At 35.3% G+C, this 22,789-nt stretch overlaps 1 protein-coding gene, 1 long non-coding RNA gene and 1 other non-coding gene across 3 annotated transcripts; 1 reads left to right on the plus strand and 2 right to left on the minus strand.

Annotated features, from left to right (window-relative positions):
- Positions 1–12,327: 12,327 nt before the first annotated feature.
- LOC111830287 lies at positions 12,328–12,434 on the minus strand. Its single transcript, XR_002833671.1, has one exon. It is a non-coding gene; the product is annotated as a small nucleolar RNA R71 (small nucleolar RNA).
- Positions 12,435–18,165: 5,731 nt separating this feature from the next.
- LOC111830150 lies at positions 18,166–18,923 on the minus strand. Its single transcript, XR_002833517.1, has 2 exons — positions 18,664–18,923; positions 18,166–18,432 (listed from the first exon to the last, which is right to left on the minus strand). It is a non-coding gene; the product is annotated as an uncharacterized LOC111830150 (long non-coding RNA).
- Positions 18,924–19,295: 372 nt separating this feature from the next.
- LOC17881478 (protein EI24 homolog) lies at positions 19,296–22,577 on the plus strand. The gene is made up of 11 exons (XM_006289559.2): positions 19,296–19,520; positions 19,608–19,673; positions 20,158–20,272; positions 20,444–20,496; positions 20,742–20,876; positions 20,972–21,035; positions 21,132–21,217; positions 21,321–21,403; positions 21,556–21,632; positions 21,756–21,871; positions 22,095–22,577. The coding sequence occupies exons 1-11, from the start codon at positions 19,429–19,431 to the stop codon at positions 22,159–22,161; spliced, it is 954 nt and encodes a 317-aa protein (XP_006289621.1). The 5' UTR covers positions 19,296–19,428; the 3' UTR covers positions 22,162–22,577.
- The last annotated feature ends 212 nt before the right edge of the window (positions 22,578–22,789 follow it).

Raw genomic sequence — 22,789 nt, forward strand, 5'->3', positions numbered from 1 at the left:
ACTTTCTAATCATAGTCAATTGTAAACTAACAACATAAGAGAAACAGACGTGAAAGCTTGTTTGTGTAAACAGACGTGAATACCTTGACTGCAAGAGAAATAACCTTACGTATCTTGTTTGTGTAAGCTGCTAAACAAAAAAATATTGATTAAAGTGAGTATATATATACCTTACAACTAACCCTAATAATAAAGAAATAGACGTGAAGCCCATAAGTTTGTGAATTTGAGTGCCTTTTTTTTGTGAATTGTTTTTTTTTTAAACCAATCTTTCAAAATCACACCTTGAGAGGTGTGATTTTTTTAACTGGTTTTCACTTGTAAAATTGTATCAAAGTCTCCCAAAATCACTTTTTATGGTTTTCTAAAAAAGAAAGAGTTATGTTTTGAATAACAGTGGATTTGATATGATTTTTACAAATTATTGATTGAATAACAAAGATTGTAAGTGATTTTGAAAGACTTTTTACAAATGTCATATTCAATAACAGTGGATTTGAAAAGTGATTTAAAAATCACTAGTTGAATAACAGGGAATTTTAAAAAAAATCCAAAATCCTCTAGAATTCTACTTTCAATACACCCCTCTTAATTTCAAAGTATTGGTTTTTGCTGTTAGTCCACCATTTTGAACTCAAATCTATTAGGAAACCACATTGTATTGGTCTTTGTTTTAAAAGATATTTTGGGTGGTTTTTATTGTCAATATGATGCTTATTATTCGTTACATGTTTATATGATATAGAAAGTCTAATTACCACCATTTAGGAAAGAATCCTTGAAATTTATGAAAGACTTTTCTAATTTAGGAAGGCTGTCATAAAGTTTGGGTTTTTTTAAGAAAAAAATAGTTAGGCATACAAACCCACCAGGATTTAATCCTGCAACCTTATGTATTATATAAGAATGTGCAACCAATAAGCTAAATGTTTCATTCAAAGATAGCATACCATTAGTTATAAAATTGGTCGTTGTTTTCTCATAAGGATTTTATGTTAAAGATACTTTGGGTGGAGTGTTTTGTGAGATAACTTGAATTTAATGTTATGTTTACACCACAAACTTATTAATCATTCAGTTTATATGAAATAGGTAGTCTAATTATCATTTAGGAAGGACTCCTTGATATTAAGGAAGAACTTCTTGAAATTTAGGAAGGACTTTTTGAAAATTAGGGTGACAAAAAATCAAATCATAACTCATGATGTACACAAAATCAAATCATTAACCCTCACTAGATGAACTAATATGTCACATATTGAGGTAAAACATAAATAAAGAGATGGAAGAAATCATTTTTAAAAATTTAGGAAGGCAACCATTACGTTTAGGAAATCATCTTTGAATTTAGGTAGGTACTCACTTAACGAGAATCAATGGAGTATGAGCTTTTGAACTTTGGTGCTTCAGTGAGAAGTTTTTCGTAAGTCTTCACGTTTTTCACCTTCTCCTTTTGCTTTCCCTTGCTGTACTTCTGTATAATTTAAACAAACATCTATAGGTAAAGTAGAAACAATTAAACACTAGGATCATGAAGACTGCTACAAAAAACATAAAGCAAGACAATGATTACATAACCAAAGTTAAAGTACTTCATTCTTTCGAGAAATGAATCACATATTCCAGTTCAAAATATATATCTAAATCTTCAGCAATTGCATATAATTAACCTTCATTTACCGGAATAAGATAGATAACTCTCCAAGATGGACAACCCTAAATCAATTTCTCAAAAACTCTAGACATAAACATAGAACTGGATCACTATATGACTTTTTAAACCTACATTTACAGTAGCTACACATTGATTGTATTGCTCAAAGATAGAATAATACATAATCGAGGAAACTAACCTTCTTCTTCTTGAGCTTTCCGCAAGCTATGTTTTATCCATTATTCCAAAACAACAAAATCAGCAAGAGTTTACATTGTTAATCAATCCATCCATTTTGTAGCAGACAATGCCCCCACAACCACCACAGCCGTTATGTCCTCTTTCGTAACAACAATAGCCATACCATAATAACCCCAGATTTACGAACGCCACCTCTTTATTCACCAAAATTTCCGTGAACGGTAGATGAACCACCGCCGTTGTTGCTGACAACAGCGTCGTCGGTCTAGAACACCAATGTCCTTGGGATGCCCATTATTGTTGATAACGAGCTCGAACTCAATAGATTCATCAGCAACAAAGCTTTAAAAACCTCAGATCTAGTGGAGCTTGAGATACAAAAATTAAAAATTATCAAATGTGAAATCAACTTGAAAATTTGGATTCGTAATGATTATCCAACGAAGCTAGTTCATTCTCCATCAAAGCAGCACCTATTTGTGCGATTGGGTATCATCGATTCAATACTTAGAGCACTAATCAAAACTAAATCGATTAACATTAATCAAAACTAAATCAATTAAGTAGAATCGATTGATTACTAAGAGGAAGATGAAGAAGAAGAGATCGGAGCAGTCAAAGAGCCATTAGAATTCGCCGGAAGCGATGGAAACCGTGAGATCGCTGATGACGGAAGTTAATATTGATGAGAAGAATATCACAAATAAGTGTTTATAACACAGAAATAAAATAGTCATTATGTTTAATTAGTAACTAGATTTTCACCCGCGGTACACCGCGGGACGACTTTCTAAAATATATTCTTTTTATTAATTTTGTCAGGTATATAAGAGTATACTACTATATTTTGATTGTTAATTCTATGATTTAACCCGTAGAATATTTTAGGATGAATTATTTTTTATATAATCGTAATTTGATCAAATTAATTAAATACGTATAATATTTAAAATAATGAATGATATTGACATAATATTCGTTTACATAGTATAATCTCATGTTAAAATATTTTGTGAGTTATACTATAGTAGACAACCCGTAAAAATATCTATAATCATAATTATGTAAATTATAACCCGTTCCATCACATGATATGTGCTACATAATTATCAATAATACTTTAGTACATCCATTTTTGTATCGTTAGAGTAATATACATCCGTTTCTAAAAATTCAAATTGCAACATATGCAAAAAAGTAATTTATATTTTTATTATACATATGTTTATGTAATAATATATATTTAAAAACAAATAAGATCATATAAAGAAATTGGAGAAATATTTGATTTATTAGGGAGAGATTTTAGGAAATTTTGTTAAATGTAATAAATATTGATTTCTAATTTTGCAATTTTATTATTATTTAATTACAAAATTTACGTAAAACTTTTTCTATTTAATCAAATGGCAAGGGTCTAATTATCAAAATATTATAAAATAAAAGGGTAGAACACAAAAGATACTTCAAAAATGTTAATATATATGGTATTAGTGGAAAAAATAGTAGTGGATGGTAGATTAGGAACAAAAATTATGTTTAATGGTATTGAGAGGAATTTATCTATATTATATTATATTATAAAATTTATAGTATATATTATAGGGGGATTCTCAAAAATGACAGGAATTAAGTTTTTGTTCCAAATTTACTACACACTCTCATTTATTTCAAATTTAGCACATAAACAGTAAATTTAATATTAAATTAACTTAAATAATTAATTTAATTATTTAATTAAAATCTCATTGTTTTATCTCTGCAGAAATTGATACCGACGACGATCTAATCGGGGAAGGAGTTTCAAAGCAAATGAGGTAGAAACCTTGAACCGTGACGAAGAAATGATTCACATGAGCTAATCGAGTCCTTACTCCCACAATACCTTGAAGAATCCTAAATCTCAGAGCCAATTGATTCTCATCGCGGACACGTCGTCGTCATTGATGTTGTGTTCTCGCCACCGTGTTCTCGTCGCCGATCTCGTCGTCGATCTCGTCGCTGATCTTGTCGTCGATCTCGTCGCCGATCTCGTCGCCTCGCCTTATTTACTTATCTGAATTGGATTAGATATGATGGAGTCTGTGAAATGAGTGAAAGAGGAGTGAACAAAGCCATCAATTGGAGACTAAATAACAAAGCAAAGGAAAATATACTCTTGTTCATGTTTTTGATTTCCAGAAAAGAGGCGTGATGATTCCAAGATGGAGAAGACATTTGGTATGTTGTTAGAGGAATGAGCTGAGAAAGAAAGGTTGTTACGCCGAAGAAGAAAAGTGATTCTCATTCATCTTAATCGAATCGACATGTACACGAACCCTCTTATATATGTAGAGAGTTTTACTCACAATGACTAAATCGGTATTAAACCGGGACTAAAAAAATCATCTAATACCCCCCCCCTCAAGATGGCATATATATTGATAACAGACCCATCTTGCTAATGAGAGAATGAAATAGACCCGGTTGCACAGCTTTAGTGAATATATCATGGAGAGTCTTCACAAGGCCACTGGTGACTGCATCTCTTACTTTATGACAATTTAATTCCAAATGTTTGGTTCTTTCATGAAAAACAACATTATTAGCAATATGAATTGCTGCTGTGTTATCACAAAAGAAGGCAACAGCTTTAGTTTGAGGAACCTGCAATTCACCCAGCAGATTGACAAGCCATTGAATCTCTTTGACAGCAAAACCCATTGCACGGTACTTAGACTCTACTGAAGACATAGAGACAGTGGGTTGTTTCTTGGATTTCCATGATATCAAAGAAGTGCCTAGAAACATGCAATATTCAGAGGTTGAACGCCGTGAATCTTTACAGGAACCCTAGTCTGCATCAGTGAAAGCTGTGAGAGTGAGATCTGCAGTAGAATAATAGAACAATCCCCTACCAATAGTGCCTTTGAGATATTGTAAAACTCGGTGTGCATCATGGAAATGAGAAGGTTTTGGGGCAGATGTGAACTGACATAACCTGTTTACTGCATAAGTAATGTCAGGTCTTGTTATGGTCAAATACATCATCCTACCAACCAATCTTCTGTACTGCATTGGATCATCTAGTAGAGGCTCTTTACTGTCCTGAACCAGAGGAACGTATGGATCCGATGGCACAGGAGCCTCCATGCAAGCCAACATCCCTGTTTCTTCAAGCAATTCTAGAGTGTATTTGCGTTGACAGACATATATCCCCTTACTAGTTTTAGCAATTTCAAGACCAAGAAAATATCTCAAAGTTCCCAGATCTCTGAGTTTGAAAGATTTTTTCGGATCAGTGTTGAGCTTGCTAACTTCATCATCATCATTTGATGTGATGATAATATCATCTACATAAACCAATATGACAATGTATTTACCGTTTACATTTATCACGAACAATGTGTGATGTGTATAAGATTTCTGAAAACCAAGCTTCATTAGCACTGAGCTGAACTTCAGAAACCACTGCCGTGATGCTTGTTTTAAACCATAGAGTGATTTATGTAACTTACAAACAGCATTTGATGGCAATGTTTCTCCTGGTTTTGATGTGTATCCAGGAGGAAGATTCATGTAGATTTCTTCGTCGAGATCGCCATTTAGAAAGGCATTAGAAATGTCTAGCTGATGTAAACTCCATTGTTTGGCAGAGTCAACAGCTAAGAGAGTCTTGACTGTAGTCATTTTTGCAACAGGAGAAAAAGTATCAACAAAATGCACACCTTCCTGTTGTGTGTATCCTTTTGCGACAAGATGCGCTTTGTAATGCTCCAAACTCCAATCAGCATTAAGTTTAGTTTTATTATCCCATTTACAACCAATAGCGCGCTTATCTGGAGGTAGTGAACAGATGGACCAAGTATGAGTGCTTTCTAGAGCAATAAGTTCCTCATTCATCGCTTGGATCCATTCATCAAATTTCTTGGCTTGACTAAAGGAAGTGGGTTCTGCAAACTTTGTCACAACACAAATGTATGCTTTATACTCGTCTGTGAGGTTTTCATAAGTCATATAAGCAGCCAAAGGGTAAGGAGTATCTGTTGCAGTCATATTACAGTAATAATCATGTAGATATGCTAGAGACTTAGATACTCTCTTCCTTATATCCTTGGAATGATTATCTTTTGCTATAGTCACACATGCATCAGTAGATTTATTAACAACTAAAGAAGGTTCCTCAGCTTCTATAGGAATATCAGTACTGTCTACACCATGATTATTAAACCGGGACGAGTCAAACATGGAAAAAAAATCTGGAGGAGAATCAGACATACCCGTGGCAAAAGGGAAGATATCTTCATGGAAGAACACATTTCTAGAAATGTGAATAGTGTGTGTCTCCAAATCTAAGAGTTTATAACCCTTATAACCAGTAGGATATCCAAGAAATAGACAAGCTTTTGCTCTTGGTTGAAACTTGTGTCTGTTTTTAGAAGAGGTTGATCTGTAACAAAGACATCCAAAAACTCGTAACCCCTTATACTCCACTTTCTTTGAAGTCAAAACTTGAAAAGGAGACTTGTTATTCAGAAGAGGTGAAGGTAGGCGATTAATCAGAAAACTGATGTAAGAACATAATCTCCCCAGTATTCGAGTGGAAGGTGAGCCTGAAACAATTAAGATCTAGCCACATTTAAAATGTGTTGATCTTTCCTTTCCACAACTGAGTTTTGCTCTGGAGTCTCTGGACATGAATGATAAGACTGAATCCCCTTTGATTTGTATAATTATGTAAACTGAAGTTCTGGTGCATTGTCTGATTTGACACCTTTGACATTAGCTTTATATTGAAGTTCAATCATCTTTAGAAAATCTGGAAATACTGTTAATACCTCCGACTTTATCTTCAACAGATAAGCCCATGTTACTCTGCTATGATCATCTACAATGGTGAAGAAGTATCGATATCCTAGCACTGTTGGAACAGAAAAGGTCCCCAAATGTCAATATGAAGCAAGTCAAAAACACTTTCAGATATATTGTTGTGGGAAATATAAGAAAGATGTTTTTGTTTTGCAATAGGACAAATGGTACAATGAAAACCTTTATTATTATTTTGTTTGATTCCAAGTACATTGGTAATAGACTGAATCTTAGCAACAGAGGGATGTCCTAGTCTATTGTGCCACAGGGTAGCATTAACAACAACGTTTACTGAACAATTCAATGCTTTACTATCAGGAACAGTAATAGAAGCTCAATCTAGGACATATAAATTTGCGATTTCTTCACGAGTTCCAATCGTCAGGCCCTTGATGGGATCCTGTATCACACAAGATGCTTGATCAAATATCACACGACACTGAAGATCTTTGGTCAACTAACTAATACTTAGAAGATTCAGACAAAAATCAGGAATGTAGAGTACATTGTTCAACACTAAACACTCATTCAATCTGATTTGACCTATCCCTGCTATCTTTATATCTGGACCAGTAGGTAGTGTGACAGTCTTATCAGAAACATTCTCTGTCATGTTGACAAAAATACTTCTATCATGTGAAACATGATATGTTGCACCACTATCTATAATCATAGACCTAGAGGATAATGTGTGATCTGTAGCTCTCAAAATCCCTACAAAATGTAACGTGGAAGATGAGAAAGCCATACCAAATAAGGCAGTAATATTTCCTCCTGAGGTTGATGGTACTAAGGTCTGATCAAGTGGTGGAGCTAGTTGTGAATTGAAGTATGCTATCACAGTTTGAATCTGATCTTGTGTGAGAACTGTGGGAAATGAACCAGGTGTAGCAAGAGGACCAGCAGATTTTTCAGTATGCTCTATGAATGCCAGCTGAGCAATAATCGGTTTACTAGGAGCAGGAGTAGTCTTCCCTTTATGCTTGAAACCAACTGGATAACCATGTATCTTGTAGCATTTATCAACTGTAAGTCCTTTGTAACCACAATGAGAGCAAATAGGTCTCCTAGTCTTCTGAGTATAGGTTGCATTTATAGAAGCAGGAGTTGTAAATGTCTATGAAGTTGCCACATGGAAGGCTGAAGCATTCTGGACTGGATTGATACTCCTTTGACTATGATCTTGATCCAGGAGATTGTAAACTTCAGCAAGACTAGGCACATTCTTTTTCATGATGATTTGACTGCATGCACTAGAATATGACTCATTCAGACTAGCTAGAACTTGATTATCTTGGTGTGTTCAGCTTTTACTGAAATGGCTTGGCAGCAGTTACAGTTTTGAAAAGTCTTCACGCAATCCGCTCCATCAAGATCATCCCATAATGTTTTCAATTTTGTGTAATAGGTGGATAAATTTGTGGACCCTTGGTGAAGAGGACAGATTTGTTGTGTAAGTTGATAAGACCGTGGCAGATTTGTAATGCAATACCTAACCAATATATCTTTCCAAATCGCAGAAGCATCTTTGAATCTGAGAATGCTGCCATAAATTTCCTTCGTCACAGAGTTCAGAATCCAAGATTTGACCATAGCATTACATCGTGACCAGATTGTATAATGCGGATGTGTTTCCGATGGTCTAAGAAGAGATCCATCCACAAATGCAAGCTTGTTCTTAGCATCTAGGGCAGTTGTAATAGCTATGTTCCAGGTGTTATAGTTTGTTCCATCAAGTACCTCTGATACAAGACTCGGTGGTGAGCTTGTATCAGGATATATATGATGGCTACACAAGATGGCGGTCGCTTCTCTCTTGTGTAGGAAAGATGGTCGTTGATGTAGATCTGACACGATGGCGGTCGCTTCTCTCGTGTGGGATCGAATGAAGGGGAAGTGCTGGCGGATTGAAGTACACCACAGAGATGTGATTGGTCTCTGATACAGTACACGATCTTAGCCTTGTGGAATCACACACACAAGACAAAGAACAAGCTTATTCTCTTAAGAACACTTAAAGAGAAGAAGTGAAGAAAGTTTGGTTCTTTATTGATAATCAAGGGTGAAAATCGTACAACTGCTGCAGGGGGACTTTATAAGAGTCCATCAGCTAGCCTTAGGGCCAAAAATAAATGCAAAGAAATACAAAAGGAAACAAATAAAAAGCAAACACAAAACTCATTGTTTTTGGAAAGAAAATAACAAAATAAAGAAACTAATTGTGCACACTTAAACTCACTTGAAGGGCACGTATTCTAGCCGTTGTTAGGGCTTAGTGGACCTGCAAATATCGAAAATACTGAATAGAACTTACCTGGATGCGATCTAGGCCCAGTCGATGTTCTCTGAACTACGTCTTGATCTACTTCAGCGGTCTTGTCAGGTGCCTGTTTGTTGGTGGTTTCTTGAAGTAAATGGCTTCTTGTTGTTTCTCTTGGGTAGCTTGATCAGTCTCTCGAAGCTCTTCCAAGTCCTTGATGTCTTGTTCTTGATCTTCATTCTCTCGATCACTCTCGAAGGTGAAACTTGTTTTGCTCGTCTTTTGTGACTCCATTGTCTTCTCTTGGATTCTAGAGGTTTCTTGACCTGTCAAAGGAGAATTCATACCTGGGGAAATGGTATGTTCAAGACTCATTTGGGTGAATGCTTCAGCAAGCTCTTCCTCGGCGATGGGATCATATCCGTCGTGATGGAGTAAAGGTGGTACAGACCAGTTGACGTAGTTCAGCTCTAGTGAGCTCAAAATGTCTTGTACAGCTAGGTTAAACCTCATTCTAAGTTGTTTAGACTTTGAACGAGTCATGGGACCTACTGGGACGACTGGTACAGGATGTGGTACAGGATGTGGTACAGGATGTGGTACCTGATCTAGTTCAGCGGGTTGGACAGGATAATCGATGTCCGCATCAACCTCAGAAATGATGGAGGAGCCTGGATTGTCACCACTGTTCAAGAAGTATGGCGAGTATTGAATTCCGTCAAAATCAAGCTGTTCTTGAGACATTTGAGGAGAGATGAGATTTGGCACAGCGAAGGATTGCGTCGGATCGGATGATGAAGTAGGTGTAGCTTCCACAAACACCGGAATAGGTAGAGTAGCTCCGTTCATCACCGGAATGGATGATCGCGAAGGCAAATTGACCGAAATAGAAGAGAATGGCACTGGAATAGGTGCAGTCGTGACTAGAATAGGTTCAGATGTCGTCGGAATAGATCGAGTAGTCTCCGATCGAGCTGGGTTTGTCAATTTTTTTGCTGAACTTGAACCGCGAGCTAATCGTTTTGAAGTTCGTCGAAGAGTCACCATCTTGATAGCGTGAAGAGAAAAATCAATCGACAGAAAGAACCGATCAATCAAGGTTGAAGAAGCGGAAGAATTGAAGTAGAGATCGAAAACGATGAGGTTGAGTCTTCGCTCTGATACCATGTTAGAGGAATGAGCTTAGAAAGAAAGATTGTTACTGATACACATCATATTTACAGCTTTATTAAGGGTTTTATTATCCTTTTTATCATGTTTCAATTGTATTTTTATTGTGTTTTGTTGCATTTAGTGTCTAAATGATTCTTCTTGCTTTTTAGAAATCATATAGTGTGTTTGAGTGTGTTTTAGTGTGTTTTGGGTGTCTTTTAAGTTATTTCAGGTTAAGATAATAGAAGACACATGTTTGAATGCAAAGTGGAGGATTGATGATGCAGATCCAGTCCGAAGTCCCTCAAAGATCTACTCAGATGAAGGCTGGAACTTGTGATTTAGCTTTGAAGCTCTGAACGAAAGTGATAGGAAATCGAATTAGTTTTCCAATGGTGCTGTTGTCAGGCCAATCAGAGTTATGGTTCATGAGTTATGACTGATTTAGTGAGAGTATTTCCATACAGAACGAAGATAGAAGCCATCGAGAACTCCAATCGACCAACAGGTCGGTTGACAGGTCGGTTGGATTGAAACAGACGCCAAAACAAGTTTTCAATCGACCATGCAATCGACCGGTTGGATATAAAGACTTTGGGTTTGACCCGGTTTATCTCGGGTTGACCAGGATCGTTTCTTATACTATATAAATGTTTCAAGGCCTAAAATTATGGATCTTATGCTATGTTTTAAGGTTCTTCTTTGGATTTTGTAGTGAATCGTTAAGTTTTAATATAATTACTTCTTCCTTTTCTTAATCTACAATCTCTAATCATGATTTCACAAAGATCAAACACATTACTTTGTGCTTTCATGACCATGAGTGAGTAGTCATTTTGAATCTTTGGGTTAGGTAGATTAGGAGGATTTTGGAGTTGGGTTATGGAGTTTAGGACTAGATAGTTTAAGATCCTTGCTTATTGGTTGTTAATAAGGCTAAATCAACTTTGTTAATGTTGATTTAGAGCTTAGGAGTTTCACACCCGGAAGGTGTTCGATGAAATTCCCGAACCAAAACTTTTAAGTGCTTTACACTCCTTGCCATTGGAAAATGTTGATTAGGATGTTTAGTGGCTAGATAGACTTGTTATTAATGCTTGTTGATCATTTAATTGCCTTTGGAAGAAGTTGATGATTATTTGATTAGTAAAGTGATTATTGTCATGAAAATGGATTAGTCTATTTTAGTGTCTATGGCCTAAGGATTAATGCTTGTTTGAAGTTGTTAGCTCCATAATCCGCTTCTTTATCGCTCCTAGTCAATTACCTTAACCCGATGATTCGTCTTTAATTATTGCTTAGTAATTGTCTTTTCCCGCTTTGTTTCAATTCGAATCTTGTTAGTCTTTTGATTATTGATTTCTTTCATCTTGTTTTGCATTGTTTGATTTAAATTGCATTGTTAGTTACATTTAGAAATCAAAACTCATCTCTTATTAAGCTTAGATTAAACAAATTTGTGTATTCTTGGTGTGTTAATTAATTGCTCCTTGAGGTTCGATAATTTAATTGATCGGGTAAAAATTGCTACATCAATTTGGCGCCGCTGCCGGGGAGCAATATCAATTAGCCATTATGATTTCATTTTTGCTTGAGACTAAGCCATTTAATTTTCGCGCTTATGATTAGCTTCACACATCTAGTTGAGATGATGAGCTCTCTTTTGTTTGTTGTTACTAACTTGTCTTCTTTGATTCTCTTGTGCTTTCAAAGGTACTCAAATCAAAATTAGAAGAATGGGAAGACAAGGTCATTTAAGGTGTTGGATGTGGACAATCATACTAACACTATTCAAGCTCCACAACCTCAAGATTTGAGAGTAAATCCAACTTATGCTAGAGAGGAAACAGCCACAATAGGAAGCTTTGATGTTCCTCATTGTCATGAGTCAAGATATGGAATCCGACCTCCTCCAATAGAAGCCAATGCTTATGAAATCAAGCCAAGTTTGATTTGGTTGATCCAAGACTCTAAATTCTTAGGACTAGCTATGGAGAATCCATATGATCATTTGGACTCCTTTGAGAGGTTGTGTAGCACATTTCGGATTGGAGGTGTGCCCGATGATAGTATCAAGCTCATTTTGTTTCCATTTTCTCTTGGAGAAAAAGCAAGCCGATGGGAGAGAGCAATACCATCACATTTGGTCAACTCTTGGGATGATTGTAAGAGGATATTCCTTCTCAAGTTCTACTCTAAGCAAAGAACGGCCAAAGTGAGGAAAGACATAATGGGCTTTGAGCAAGGTATCAATGAAAGTTTCTATGAAGCGTGGGGAAGACTTAAGGGATATACTCGAGATTGTCCTCATCATGGATTCAACAAGGAAGCTATCCTTAGTATTTTATATAGGAGAGTTAGTAAGGAGCTAAAATGGAGATTGGACGTGGCTAGCAACGGAAGTTTTGTAAATCTCATTATCGAACAAGGAGAGTTACTTGTTGAGAATTTGGCGGAAAGTAATCAAAGGTGCAATGAGATATGTGATCAATCGTCTCTAGAGATACCACAAGACGACTACACATGGAGATATTCACAAGAGAGATTATGCCAAGTTCAACAAGAGCAAGGATATCAACCAAGTCCTCAATTCACAAACCAAGGACAATCTTATCTTCAAGCTCCTCCTCAAGATAATGAAGTGAATTCCATGTTGAAACAAGTTTTAGAAGGCCAAACTAAGGATTATATGGATTTTAATAAGAGGTGTATCGATATGCACAATAAGATAGATGAGATGTACAATGCTCTTAATGGTAAGATCACTAGATTGGCTTCTCAACATGAAGATATGAAGAGTAAGCAAGTGACTAGAGACTTGACTTATCAACTTGAAGAGATCAAAGTTGTTAATGTGAGGAATAAAGAGACCATAAAGCTTGATGAAAACATCATGGATGGTGAGTGTCTAGCCTCTTTAGTTGATGAGTTTAAAGACAATGGTGAAGAGGAGTATTTAGGTAAAGCTATTAGATGCCTTGAAGCCAACAAGAGGAAGAAGAAACAAACCCACCCTCCCAACTTTGTTCCTTCCTCTAACACCATGAGCTTGCATCCCGTGAAGCTAATAGATGGAAAAATTGAGTATAAGGTGAAGTGTAAGGGTTCTTCTACTCCTTTTGCAAGTGTCAAATCAAGAATCCAACCCGAACTTCAAAACGACCAAGATAGACTTCAAGAGTTCCTCTCAAGGGTCATCACCATCAACCTCAATGGTGTAACACGGTCCAACCATTCCAATCTCCACACTCTTTCAACCCCTCCAACTAGCCTACCAAGGAGTTCCGCTCCTCCTCTCATTCTCCTCCCTAAGGTTCACAACTAGGGGCAAGGTATGGCTTCACCTTTCATTGTATATACCGTTTTAAGTCTTATTTTAATTTCTTTTTTGTTAGTCTCTTCCTCATCCTTTTATCACACCGAGACGGTGTGAATTAAGTTTGGGGGAGGGACTAGGTATCTAATGATGTGTTTTGTTTTGTTTTTCATTATCTTGAGTCTTGCATTTGTTAATAGATTTGTTTTGAGAAAAATCGAAAAAATTTGAAAATTTTGAAAATTTCAAAAACACGCATGTAGTTTTGCATAGTCATTTCGATCTTTAGGATTGAGTCTAGTAGCATATAGCTTGCATTTGGACAAGCATTGGAAGTGATGATTCATATGCCTTGTTGAAATTCAATCTCATGACTGAAATTAAAGCCCTCGATCATGGTTCATTGTTGCTTGATCATCTTGGAAAGAAATGAAAATTCATGCTTAGACCTTTGCATTCTTTGAGAGAAATCTCTTCTTGTGTGAAACTTACATGATCTTTGAAGCATCTCTATGTATTTGGACTTAATTTGAATCTAATTCTCTCGCTTATGGTTTTTGAATGCATTCTCATGGTAAATTCTTCTTAATCGAATCATATACCCTTTCACCACTCTCTTGAATGATTCGAAAGTCCCTTTACCCTTAACCCTTACCTTTCATTTCAACCCTTAAATTGATTTTGTGATTGAGGCCTCTTCTTGATAATGCTATAGATTGTGAAATCTTGATAGAATCGAGAACGACAAGGCATTAGCTCTTGTTTTAGCTAGTATTTGGAACAATATGAGCTAGCTATTGGTTAGGGAATGAAAGAGTTAGGTGGTTAGATTATATATTTGGGTTGGGTTTGGGAGAAAGAAGAAAAATAAAAGGATGGAATAAGAAGTGAAAGGCTTGATCATTGAGTTTAAAAGGAGTCCCTAGGGAATTAAAGTTATAAGAAAGGAAGCTCTAGACCTAAGTAAAAGAAAGAATTGGGTAAGATAGTCTCCAAAAAAGGAAAAGTTTTGCAAAGGTTGACAAAGAAAGTGGGATTAAATAAGAGTTTAGTGTTTAAAGAAAGGGTTCCCTAGGTGGCTAATGACTAATAAGGTTTTGATCATGAGGGTTGTGTTTTGATAAGAAAAGAGACCAAAAGTGTCCAATGGGTGTGGTTTGAACAGAAAAAAAGAAAAAGGTTTGCAAAGGGTAGAAATTAGGATCCTATATCTAAGATGGGTAGAACAATAAGGGCTAATCTTTGTATGCATAAATTGTTCTTGGTCTTAGATGAATTTCATGATTGTCTAGCATTCGTTTCAGTTGAGAGTTAGTCACCCAAAGAAACAAACAAACAAAGCCACCTCAAAAAGCCTTTACCCTAAACCGATTGAGATTAATTCACTTACCATTTGCGAGACCGCGCCAAACACTTTAATGAATGTTAAAGAGATGTTTCAACTTGATTGTGAGTCTTTGCTAATGGAATGAGAATGAACTAGAAGATTGCATTAACTTAGGCATGAGAAAATATTTGAGAGTACGATGATTTATTGAAGCACCTTTGAACTATCTTTGAGGACTTTGGTTTGAATCATTTGCTTGATATTTTGTGCTCATTGAATTCCACCTTCAAGCTTCTCTCTTGGCCTTTATTTAGATTGTTTGCTTGAGGACAAGCAAAAGGCAAGTCTGGGTGAGTTGATACACATCATATTTACACCTTTATTAGGGGTTTTATTATCATTTTTATCATGTTTCAATTGTATTTTTATTGTGTTTTGTTGCATTTAGTGTCTAAATGAGTCTTCTTGCTTTTTAGAAGTCATATAGTGTCTTTGAGTGTGTTTTGGGTGTCTTTTAAGTTATTTCAGGTTAAGATAATAGAAGACACATGTTTGAATGCAAAGTGGAGGATTGATGATGCAGATCCAGTCTGAAGTCCCTCAAAGATCTACTCAGATGAAGGCTGGAACTTGTGATTTAGCTTTGAAGCTCTGAACGAAAGTGATAGGAAATAGAATTAGCTTTCCAACGGTGGTGTTGTCAGGCCAATCAGAGTTATGGTTCATGAGTTATGACTGATTTAGTGAGAGTATTTCCATACAGAACGAAGATAGAAGCCATCAAGAATTCCAATCGACCAACAGGTCGGTTGACAGGTCGGTTGGATTGAAACAGACGCCAAAACAAGTTTTCAATCGACCATGCAATCGACCGGTTGAATATAAAGACTTTGGGTTTGACCCGGTTTATCTCGGGTTGACCAGGATCGATTTATTATACTATATAAATGTTTCAAGGCCTAAAATTATGGATCTTATGCTATGTTTTTAAGGTTCTTCTTTGGATTTTGTAGTGAATCTTTAAGTTTTAATATAATTACTTCTTCCTTTTCTTAATCTACAATCTCTAATCATGATTTCACAAAGATCAAACACATTACTTTGTGCTTTCATGAACATGAGTGAGTAGTCATTTTGAATCTTTGGGTTAGGTAGATTAGGGGGATTTTGGAGTTGGGTTATGGAGTTTAGGACTAGATAGTTTAAGATCCTTGCTTATTGGTTGTTAATAAGGCTAAATCAACTTTGTTAATGTTGATTTAGAGCTTAGGAGTTTCACGCCCGGAAGGTGTTCGATGAAATTCCCGAACCAAAACTTTTAAGTGCTTTACACTCCTTGCCGTTGGAAAATGTTGATTAGGATGTTTAGTGGCTAGATAGACTTGTTATTAATGCTTATTGATCATTTAATTGCCTTTGGAAGAAGTTGATGATTATTTGATTAGTAAAGTGATTACTGTCATGAAAATGGATTAGTCTAGTTTAGTGTCTATGGCCTAAGGATTAATGCTTGTTTGAAGTTGTTAGCTCCATAATCCGCTTCTTTATCGCTCCTAATCAATTACCTTAACCCGAGGATTCGTCTTTAATTATTGCTTAGTAATTGTCTTTTCCCGCTTTGTTTCAATTCGAATCTTGTTAGTCTTTTGATTATTGCTTTCTTTCATCTTGTTTTGCATTGCTTGATTTAAATTGCATTGTTAGTTACATTTAGAAATCAAAACTCATCTCTTATTAAGCTTAGATTAAACAAATTTGTGTATTCTTGGTGTGTTAATTAATTGCTCCTTGAGGTTCGATAATTTAATTGATCGGGTAAAAATTGCTACTTCAGTTACGCCGAAGAAGAAAAGTGATTCTCATTCATCTTAATCGAATCGACATGTACACGAACCCTCTTATATATGTAGAGAGTTTTACTCACAATGACTAAATCGGTATTAAACCGGGACTAAACCAAATTCATCTAATGTATGTCTAAAATGTCATTATGACTATGATTTTGGTGTGGCTCTTACGCTTCATTTGTTATGGTTTATTGAAGTTATTGTTGATGGAACCTATGCTCTCCAGTCAATATTGCTTATGTTGGGCCAAGTTTGGCTATGTAACAAATGACTGTGTTATTTTGTGTGTATCTCTTATGTTTAGAGCAATGGATTTGTTTGAGGTGCTTTAACAAGGATCTTGAAGACAAAGTTCAGGAATTCAAAAAATACAGGAAAGCTTGCGTGAGCTTTAGGATGACCTTTTTTGCTTCTCTTTGACATTTATTCACGTCTGGTCTAATGCATGAGTGTTATTTTTTTTTACTGAGTTTGCCTAAATACATTTCTCACCGCTGTTTGTAGAATCTAAGGAACTGATTTACGAAGCTTGTACCTATATATTGAAATAAGGAATCATGATGGAACACCTCATTTCACAAAGGTGAGCCCTTTGACATTCTTGAAGATGAAAAGTGCCTATCAGAAAAGTTCAAGCAATCGTAAAGCAATTGATAACACGTTTTTTCCGTCAAGACTCTTAATTTCATATATGATTTTCGTATATTGCCTTATGTTGATTGCTTACGGGAGATCGGAGCGTGGGATCATGAATCCTATAACTAAGCATTTGATTATTATTCTCAAAATTGGTTCTATATTGGAAAATAAAAATGGAGCTACCTAGAAATTGAATCTGAAACATAGGAGAACTGAATCATATGTTGTAGATATTGATTTGAAATTAGATATACTAAGACTCTTCTTCTTTAGGTATTGAATGTGATGAAAAGAAGAGGATTTGGTGTTTTTCTAATGATGTTTGATTTTGAAAAAGTGAATTTATTTGGAGATTTAGGTGAGTATCATTGTAAAAATGCATTAACGTTTGAGTTTTCTTAGGTAGTTTATTTGATCTTATTGTACTATTTTTGTTGTGTATGTATTGGTTTAGTTTATAGCATTCTTGTAAGGAGACTGTCTCTGATACATTAGCACACATTACCACAATAAACAATACACAAGATCATGTACGCTTTAGTTTGCAACTTTTCATAAGAGAACTCGGTTTTCTTATTACTTATACCATGTTACCATCCTTATTGATTGTTTTGTACTGTTTATTGTTTGATACTCGTGCATTGATGTGTTTCTTCGTCACTTTGAACATTCAGGGAGCATTGTTGAGAATTCAGGAAGACTTTCCTGAAACATATTCCATGATTTCAATTTTTATCACAATAAATGGGGATTGAGTACTTAATCAAGTAACATGATGTATGTGCAGGCGACACAAGATACAAGTATGATTTGTATATCTTTAAAGAGTCTCTTGACATTTCATAGGACTATGTTCATTTGATCCAATTTTACTTGATTTGTTGTTTAGACATGTATAATATTTTGTGAAATATTTTTAGATTCTTTTGGTACTTGCATGATGTTTCTGCATAATAATAATGTCACATGTTACTGTTAGCACTTTATTTTAACTGTTATCGGACTTTATGAAAGATTATATGAAAATTAATTAAGGATTCTATGAAATTCGGATACATCTCCTTACAAAAGTTCTTCTCCTCCACCCATAACCATAGCTCTCACAGCAAATGCTCCAATCTCTGTTGCCACATCTCTCACTCCTTTCCTCTGCGTCTCCCCTTCATCTCTATCGTTGTTCCTCTTCCTCTTTGACGATGCAAATAAGAAATAAAGAGTTTAGCGCACAAATTTGACATCTAAAGTCCCAACAAAAATTAAAACCAAAACTATAAAGAGAACCCTGAACATCAATCGTTTCTAGATAAACCCACGTTACGAACAACACTAATCAATGGAAAATGGCATCTAATAATCCAAATAAATGCCAAATTAGAAGAAAAATTTAGTTAGCGAATCAGTAACAAAATCAAAATTTACAGAGGTGAGAATTATAGATCTGATGGAAGACTAGTGAAGAAGAGATCGTCGCCGTCGTTGTCGCCTTTACCGCCCCGTCTTCGCTGTTCTCGAAAAAGAAGAAGAAGATGATGAATATGGAGATCGATTATTGAAGCTTTACAAGATCTGTTTGAAACTCTAAGATAGGAATTGAAAAATCTCATATCAGAACTGAAGATCTTAGAAACTTCGACGCTATCTTTGACGCAAGCTTCATCGGAGATAAATTATGGGTTGATTTAAAATAATGATTTTGTTATTTAAGTTAAATCCTAATAAAGAAAAAAATAAATATTAATATATTAACAAATGCTAGATTTGGAATATTCGAGCGTGAGTGCTAATATTGGAAGAAAAACCTAAAATAATCCTATCTTATTTCCCTATATTATATTAAAATTAATTTTATAGTATATACAAAATTAATATTTAAATAATTATTATTATTTTTGTTATTATTAAACTTTATTTTATAGTATAAAATAAAATTTATATGTTTTTCTGGTACATGCTATCTTTATCATTTTGTTATTTATTGATTGCAAGAAACAAATAATTCCTTTTTCTTTATATGCTATCCCGCGTTGAACTCTATATGTATTTAATTAAACCCACCTTCTAACTTTTTCTTTACAAAACCAAAACCTAATTATTGTTGCTTGTCTGATTCAACAAAGTCTTCTCTTAAATCTCTTCCGTCATCAAACAATCGAAACCCCCCGAAGCCTTTTAAATTGACCAGAGATGATACCTAAATCGAAGCAGGTGTTGCTTCTATGGCTTGAAGGTTTCCGAGAAGCTTGTTCTCTTCACCGTGTTGTTATTCTCTGTCACAGGTTCCTCTGATTCGTTTCCTGAATCATAATTGAGTTACTTAATTTCAACTAATCTCACGAAAGTTTGGTTTTTTATTTGGTGGGTAGGTCGAGAAAGCTCTTATTACGAACTGGACAGTGTTTTCTTTTGAATGGTTTGATTTTCTTAGGAAGGTAAAAATCTCATCTTTTATGGTTTTTGATTGCGTATAAGTGATTCGATTTCGCTTGAGAAAGACGAAGACTTTGTGATTAGTTATGATATAGAGAATAAGAATTGGATTTTGGGACAAGATATGGTCAATGGTCTATTTAGCCTTTGTTTTGATTTCATGATTCCCGTATAAGTGATCGGATTTCGCTTGAGAAAGACGAAGAATTTATGATTAGTTATGATCCAGAGAATAAGAAATCTTACTTGAGAAAGTTTGAGACTTGATTAAAGCAGGGAACTTGCTCAAATTCGATATTTTTTTAGCTTACCCTTTTGGTTTTGGTTTTGAGATTGGTGCAGTTTAGGTATGTTTAAGTGGTTTATAGATTTAGCTCTTCTGCGGATAATACCTGAACAATGCTCTCAAGAAAGTCTGAGACTTGATTAAAGCTCAATTTGATATTTTTATGGTTACCTTTGGTTTTATTTTTGAGATTGGTGCAGTTTAGGTGTGTTTAAGTGGTTTATTGATCCAGCCCTGCTGTGGATATTACCTGATCAATGCGCACATGGTGGATTTTACGCCTTTCTACGTGGTGGACTTTTGCAGCTCTTTTACGTAAGTATGCTGTTAACATCGAGATTTAAGTAGTCTATTGTGTATGGTTAAGGTTTGAAGAGTCTTCTTGTTGGAGTATTTTGTCTTTTGTTTTAATCATCAGTCTTAATAGGCATATCAACTTTTTTTCGTTTTTCTGACTTAGAAAGAATGCTCTTAATTTGGCTACAGGTGTTTTGGTTCTATCCTCTGTACATGCTCAGCTTCATCTTGAGTAATATCTGGTAGCCTTCTTGCATCTTTATTATAGTTATGTCTTTTGTTTCCTCCGCTTTTCAGAATTGTGACAAAATCTTTGACCATCACTCAACTCACATATATAATTAGCGGTTGAAATCTTGTACCTTTGGTCCTTCACGAGCTGAACATCGCCAATCGAAAACAAATTTATATACTTCGTTTAGAGTTTTCATTTCCATCTCTTTTCTTTTCCGTGAACATTGAGTCATGAGGACCATCTAGTTTTCAGGTACAATGATATTGCAAAGCTTGGTTTCGAAGCAATGGAGGAATCTGACTTAAGTTCAGCAGAAGCATTAAGACAAGGTGAAGCTCCAACATCACTGAACTTGGCAAATGCTGATAGGCCTTCTGGTCTTGGAGGGTACTGATTTACTTTCTTACAATTCAAAAGCAAAACATAAAACACTGTTTGTAAGCGTGAATCCAAAATCCTTTCGCTACGTGATTCTTTCCCAGGATGATGATCAGTATAGGAGAGCAGGTGTATTCGATACTTCTCCTGACATTTTTTTTCCTGGAGGTAAATGTTTTTCCTTTGTAAATCTCCATTGAATAATATGTTTCTTCATTTGGATTTGGTAACAGATGTGATCAGCTAATGGGTTGTACAAAACAGGTTTATGTTGTTGGTGTTATACCATACATCGGGAAGATACTGAATTTCTTACTTCTTTCATGGATGTATGCCTACTATTGTTACGAGTAAGTTGTCATATCTCATCATATACTTCAGCCTAGTCAATGGTGCCAGGAAATTGAGTTAGTTAGACTTTTGAAACTCACCAATTACAGGTTCTTATTGCAGATATAAGTGGAACTTCTCAGGGATTCCTCTGGAGAAAAGGCTAGACTATTTTGAATCAAACTGGGCCTTCTTTACTGGTTTTGGTAAGCTTTTTTACTGTATTGGTTCCTTTGACAACATTGATATCTATATGAGACCTTCTTTACTGGATTTGGTAAACTTTTCTAATGTATTGGTTTCTTTGGCAACATTGATATAAAGAAACTCTAATGCTTTCTTTTTATTTTGTTTTCAGGAAGTCCCTGCGTGTTGGCTATTTTCTTTCTCTCGCCTCTTGTCAGCGGAGCGCTTATGGCCATCTTGTTTCCATTGGTAAATAATGTTTGCTTAAAAATAAGTTAATAACTCTGCATCAGACATTTTATTCTTGTCCCTTTTAAATGTTTTTCTGTTATATCTTAACAAAAACCAGTGTTAATAGTATTATGTCTGCAGTTTGTTTTAACTGCTACAGGATCAGGACCTGAAAAAATTATTTTGGCACCAAGAAGAACGTGGAAGTGTGCAGGTTTAGGGAGGCTTCCAATATTCTATGCAGCTGATACTTTTTCGTAAGCGAATTTCTCTCTCTATTACCAAACTTCAAATCCTAAAGTCTCTACTGGTCCAAGTAAAATTATGAGCTAGTAAATCCAAATCTGTATACCTTAAGAAATCATCCTCGTTATTCTCTGCATCAAATGCGTACATGGGATCATGATTTTATTAGCATGTTTGATCTATTCATTGGCTGAAACTTAAGGGTTAAGTTGCTAATAATATTTGGAATTCTAGGATGTTGGCATTGTCCATCTTCCAGTTGGAGTCCCCACACCAGATTCAACATGAAAAGACAGGCTGAAGCTAAAGCATTATCGCTGGATCTCTCAGACTCCGAGGCAAGTCAGAAAATATTATTTGCGTCTGTGTCATACCGTCTTCTTGGTGATATTGTCAAGTACAGACTCATGCTTCAGCAATTTCCCTGCGCCTACGAGGTACGGTCATCTGCTCATGGCTGACATGCTCCTGCAAACTCCAAAGCCAACAGACATGAAGAAAACAAATCCATGTTATATGTAGTGTTTGATTGTACACTAATAGAATCCTGAAGTTCAAATATATAGTTTTTTTCATTCATTTTACTTGTCCATATAGGATAGGAACTGTTAGGTGGTCATGCGCCAAAACATATAATTATTTTATAAATAATTAGATAGGGGTCCTAATATTTGTGTGGGTGTAAAAATAAATATAAAAACAACATTATGTTCCCAATTGAATTTTAAATTTTATCACAATATTAAAATTTACAACCCGAAATCAGAAATTGAATCCTTATTCGAAATTAAAAACAATATTACTATATATTGAAGATATGGTCATATTTCGGTTGCGACAAAAAAAAAATACAAACTAATGAAATCTTAATTGCAGATCTTTCCATAACATTATATTAACATACTAGGATTTATCCCGTGGTACACCAC

Source organism: Capsella rubella, unplaced genomic scaffold (assembly GCF_000375325.1).
Source record: "Capsella rubella cultivar Monte Gargano unplaced genomic scaffold, Caprub1_0 scaffold_6, whole genome shotgun sequence".
NCBI classification, from domain to species: domain Eukaryota; kingdom Viridiplantae; phylum Streptophyta; class Magnoliopsida; order Brassicales; family Brassicaceae; genus Capsella; species Capsella rubella.

What these genes read in the sequence shown, in the direction of transcription:
- LOC17881478 (XM_006289559.2), top strand. Translation starts at nt 19,429, where the DNA reads ATGATACCTAAATCGAAGCAGGTGTTGCTTCTATGGCTTGAAGGTTTC. An exon ending in AGGCCTTCTGGTCTTGGAGG is followed by an intron (nt 20,877 to 20,971) that starts GTACTGATTTAC and finishes ATTCTTTCCCAG; the next exon opens with GATGATGATCAGTATAGGAG. An exon ending in TATGCAGCTGATACTTTTTC is followed by an intron (nt 21,872 to 22,094) that starts GTAAGCGAATTT and finishes TTGGAATTCTAG; the next exon opens with GATGTTGGCATTGTCCATCT.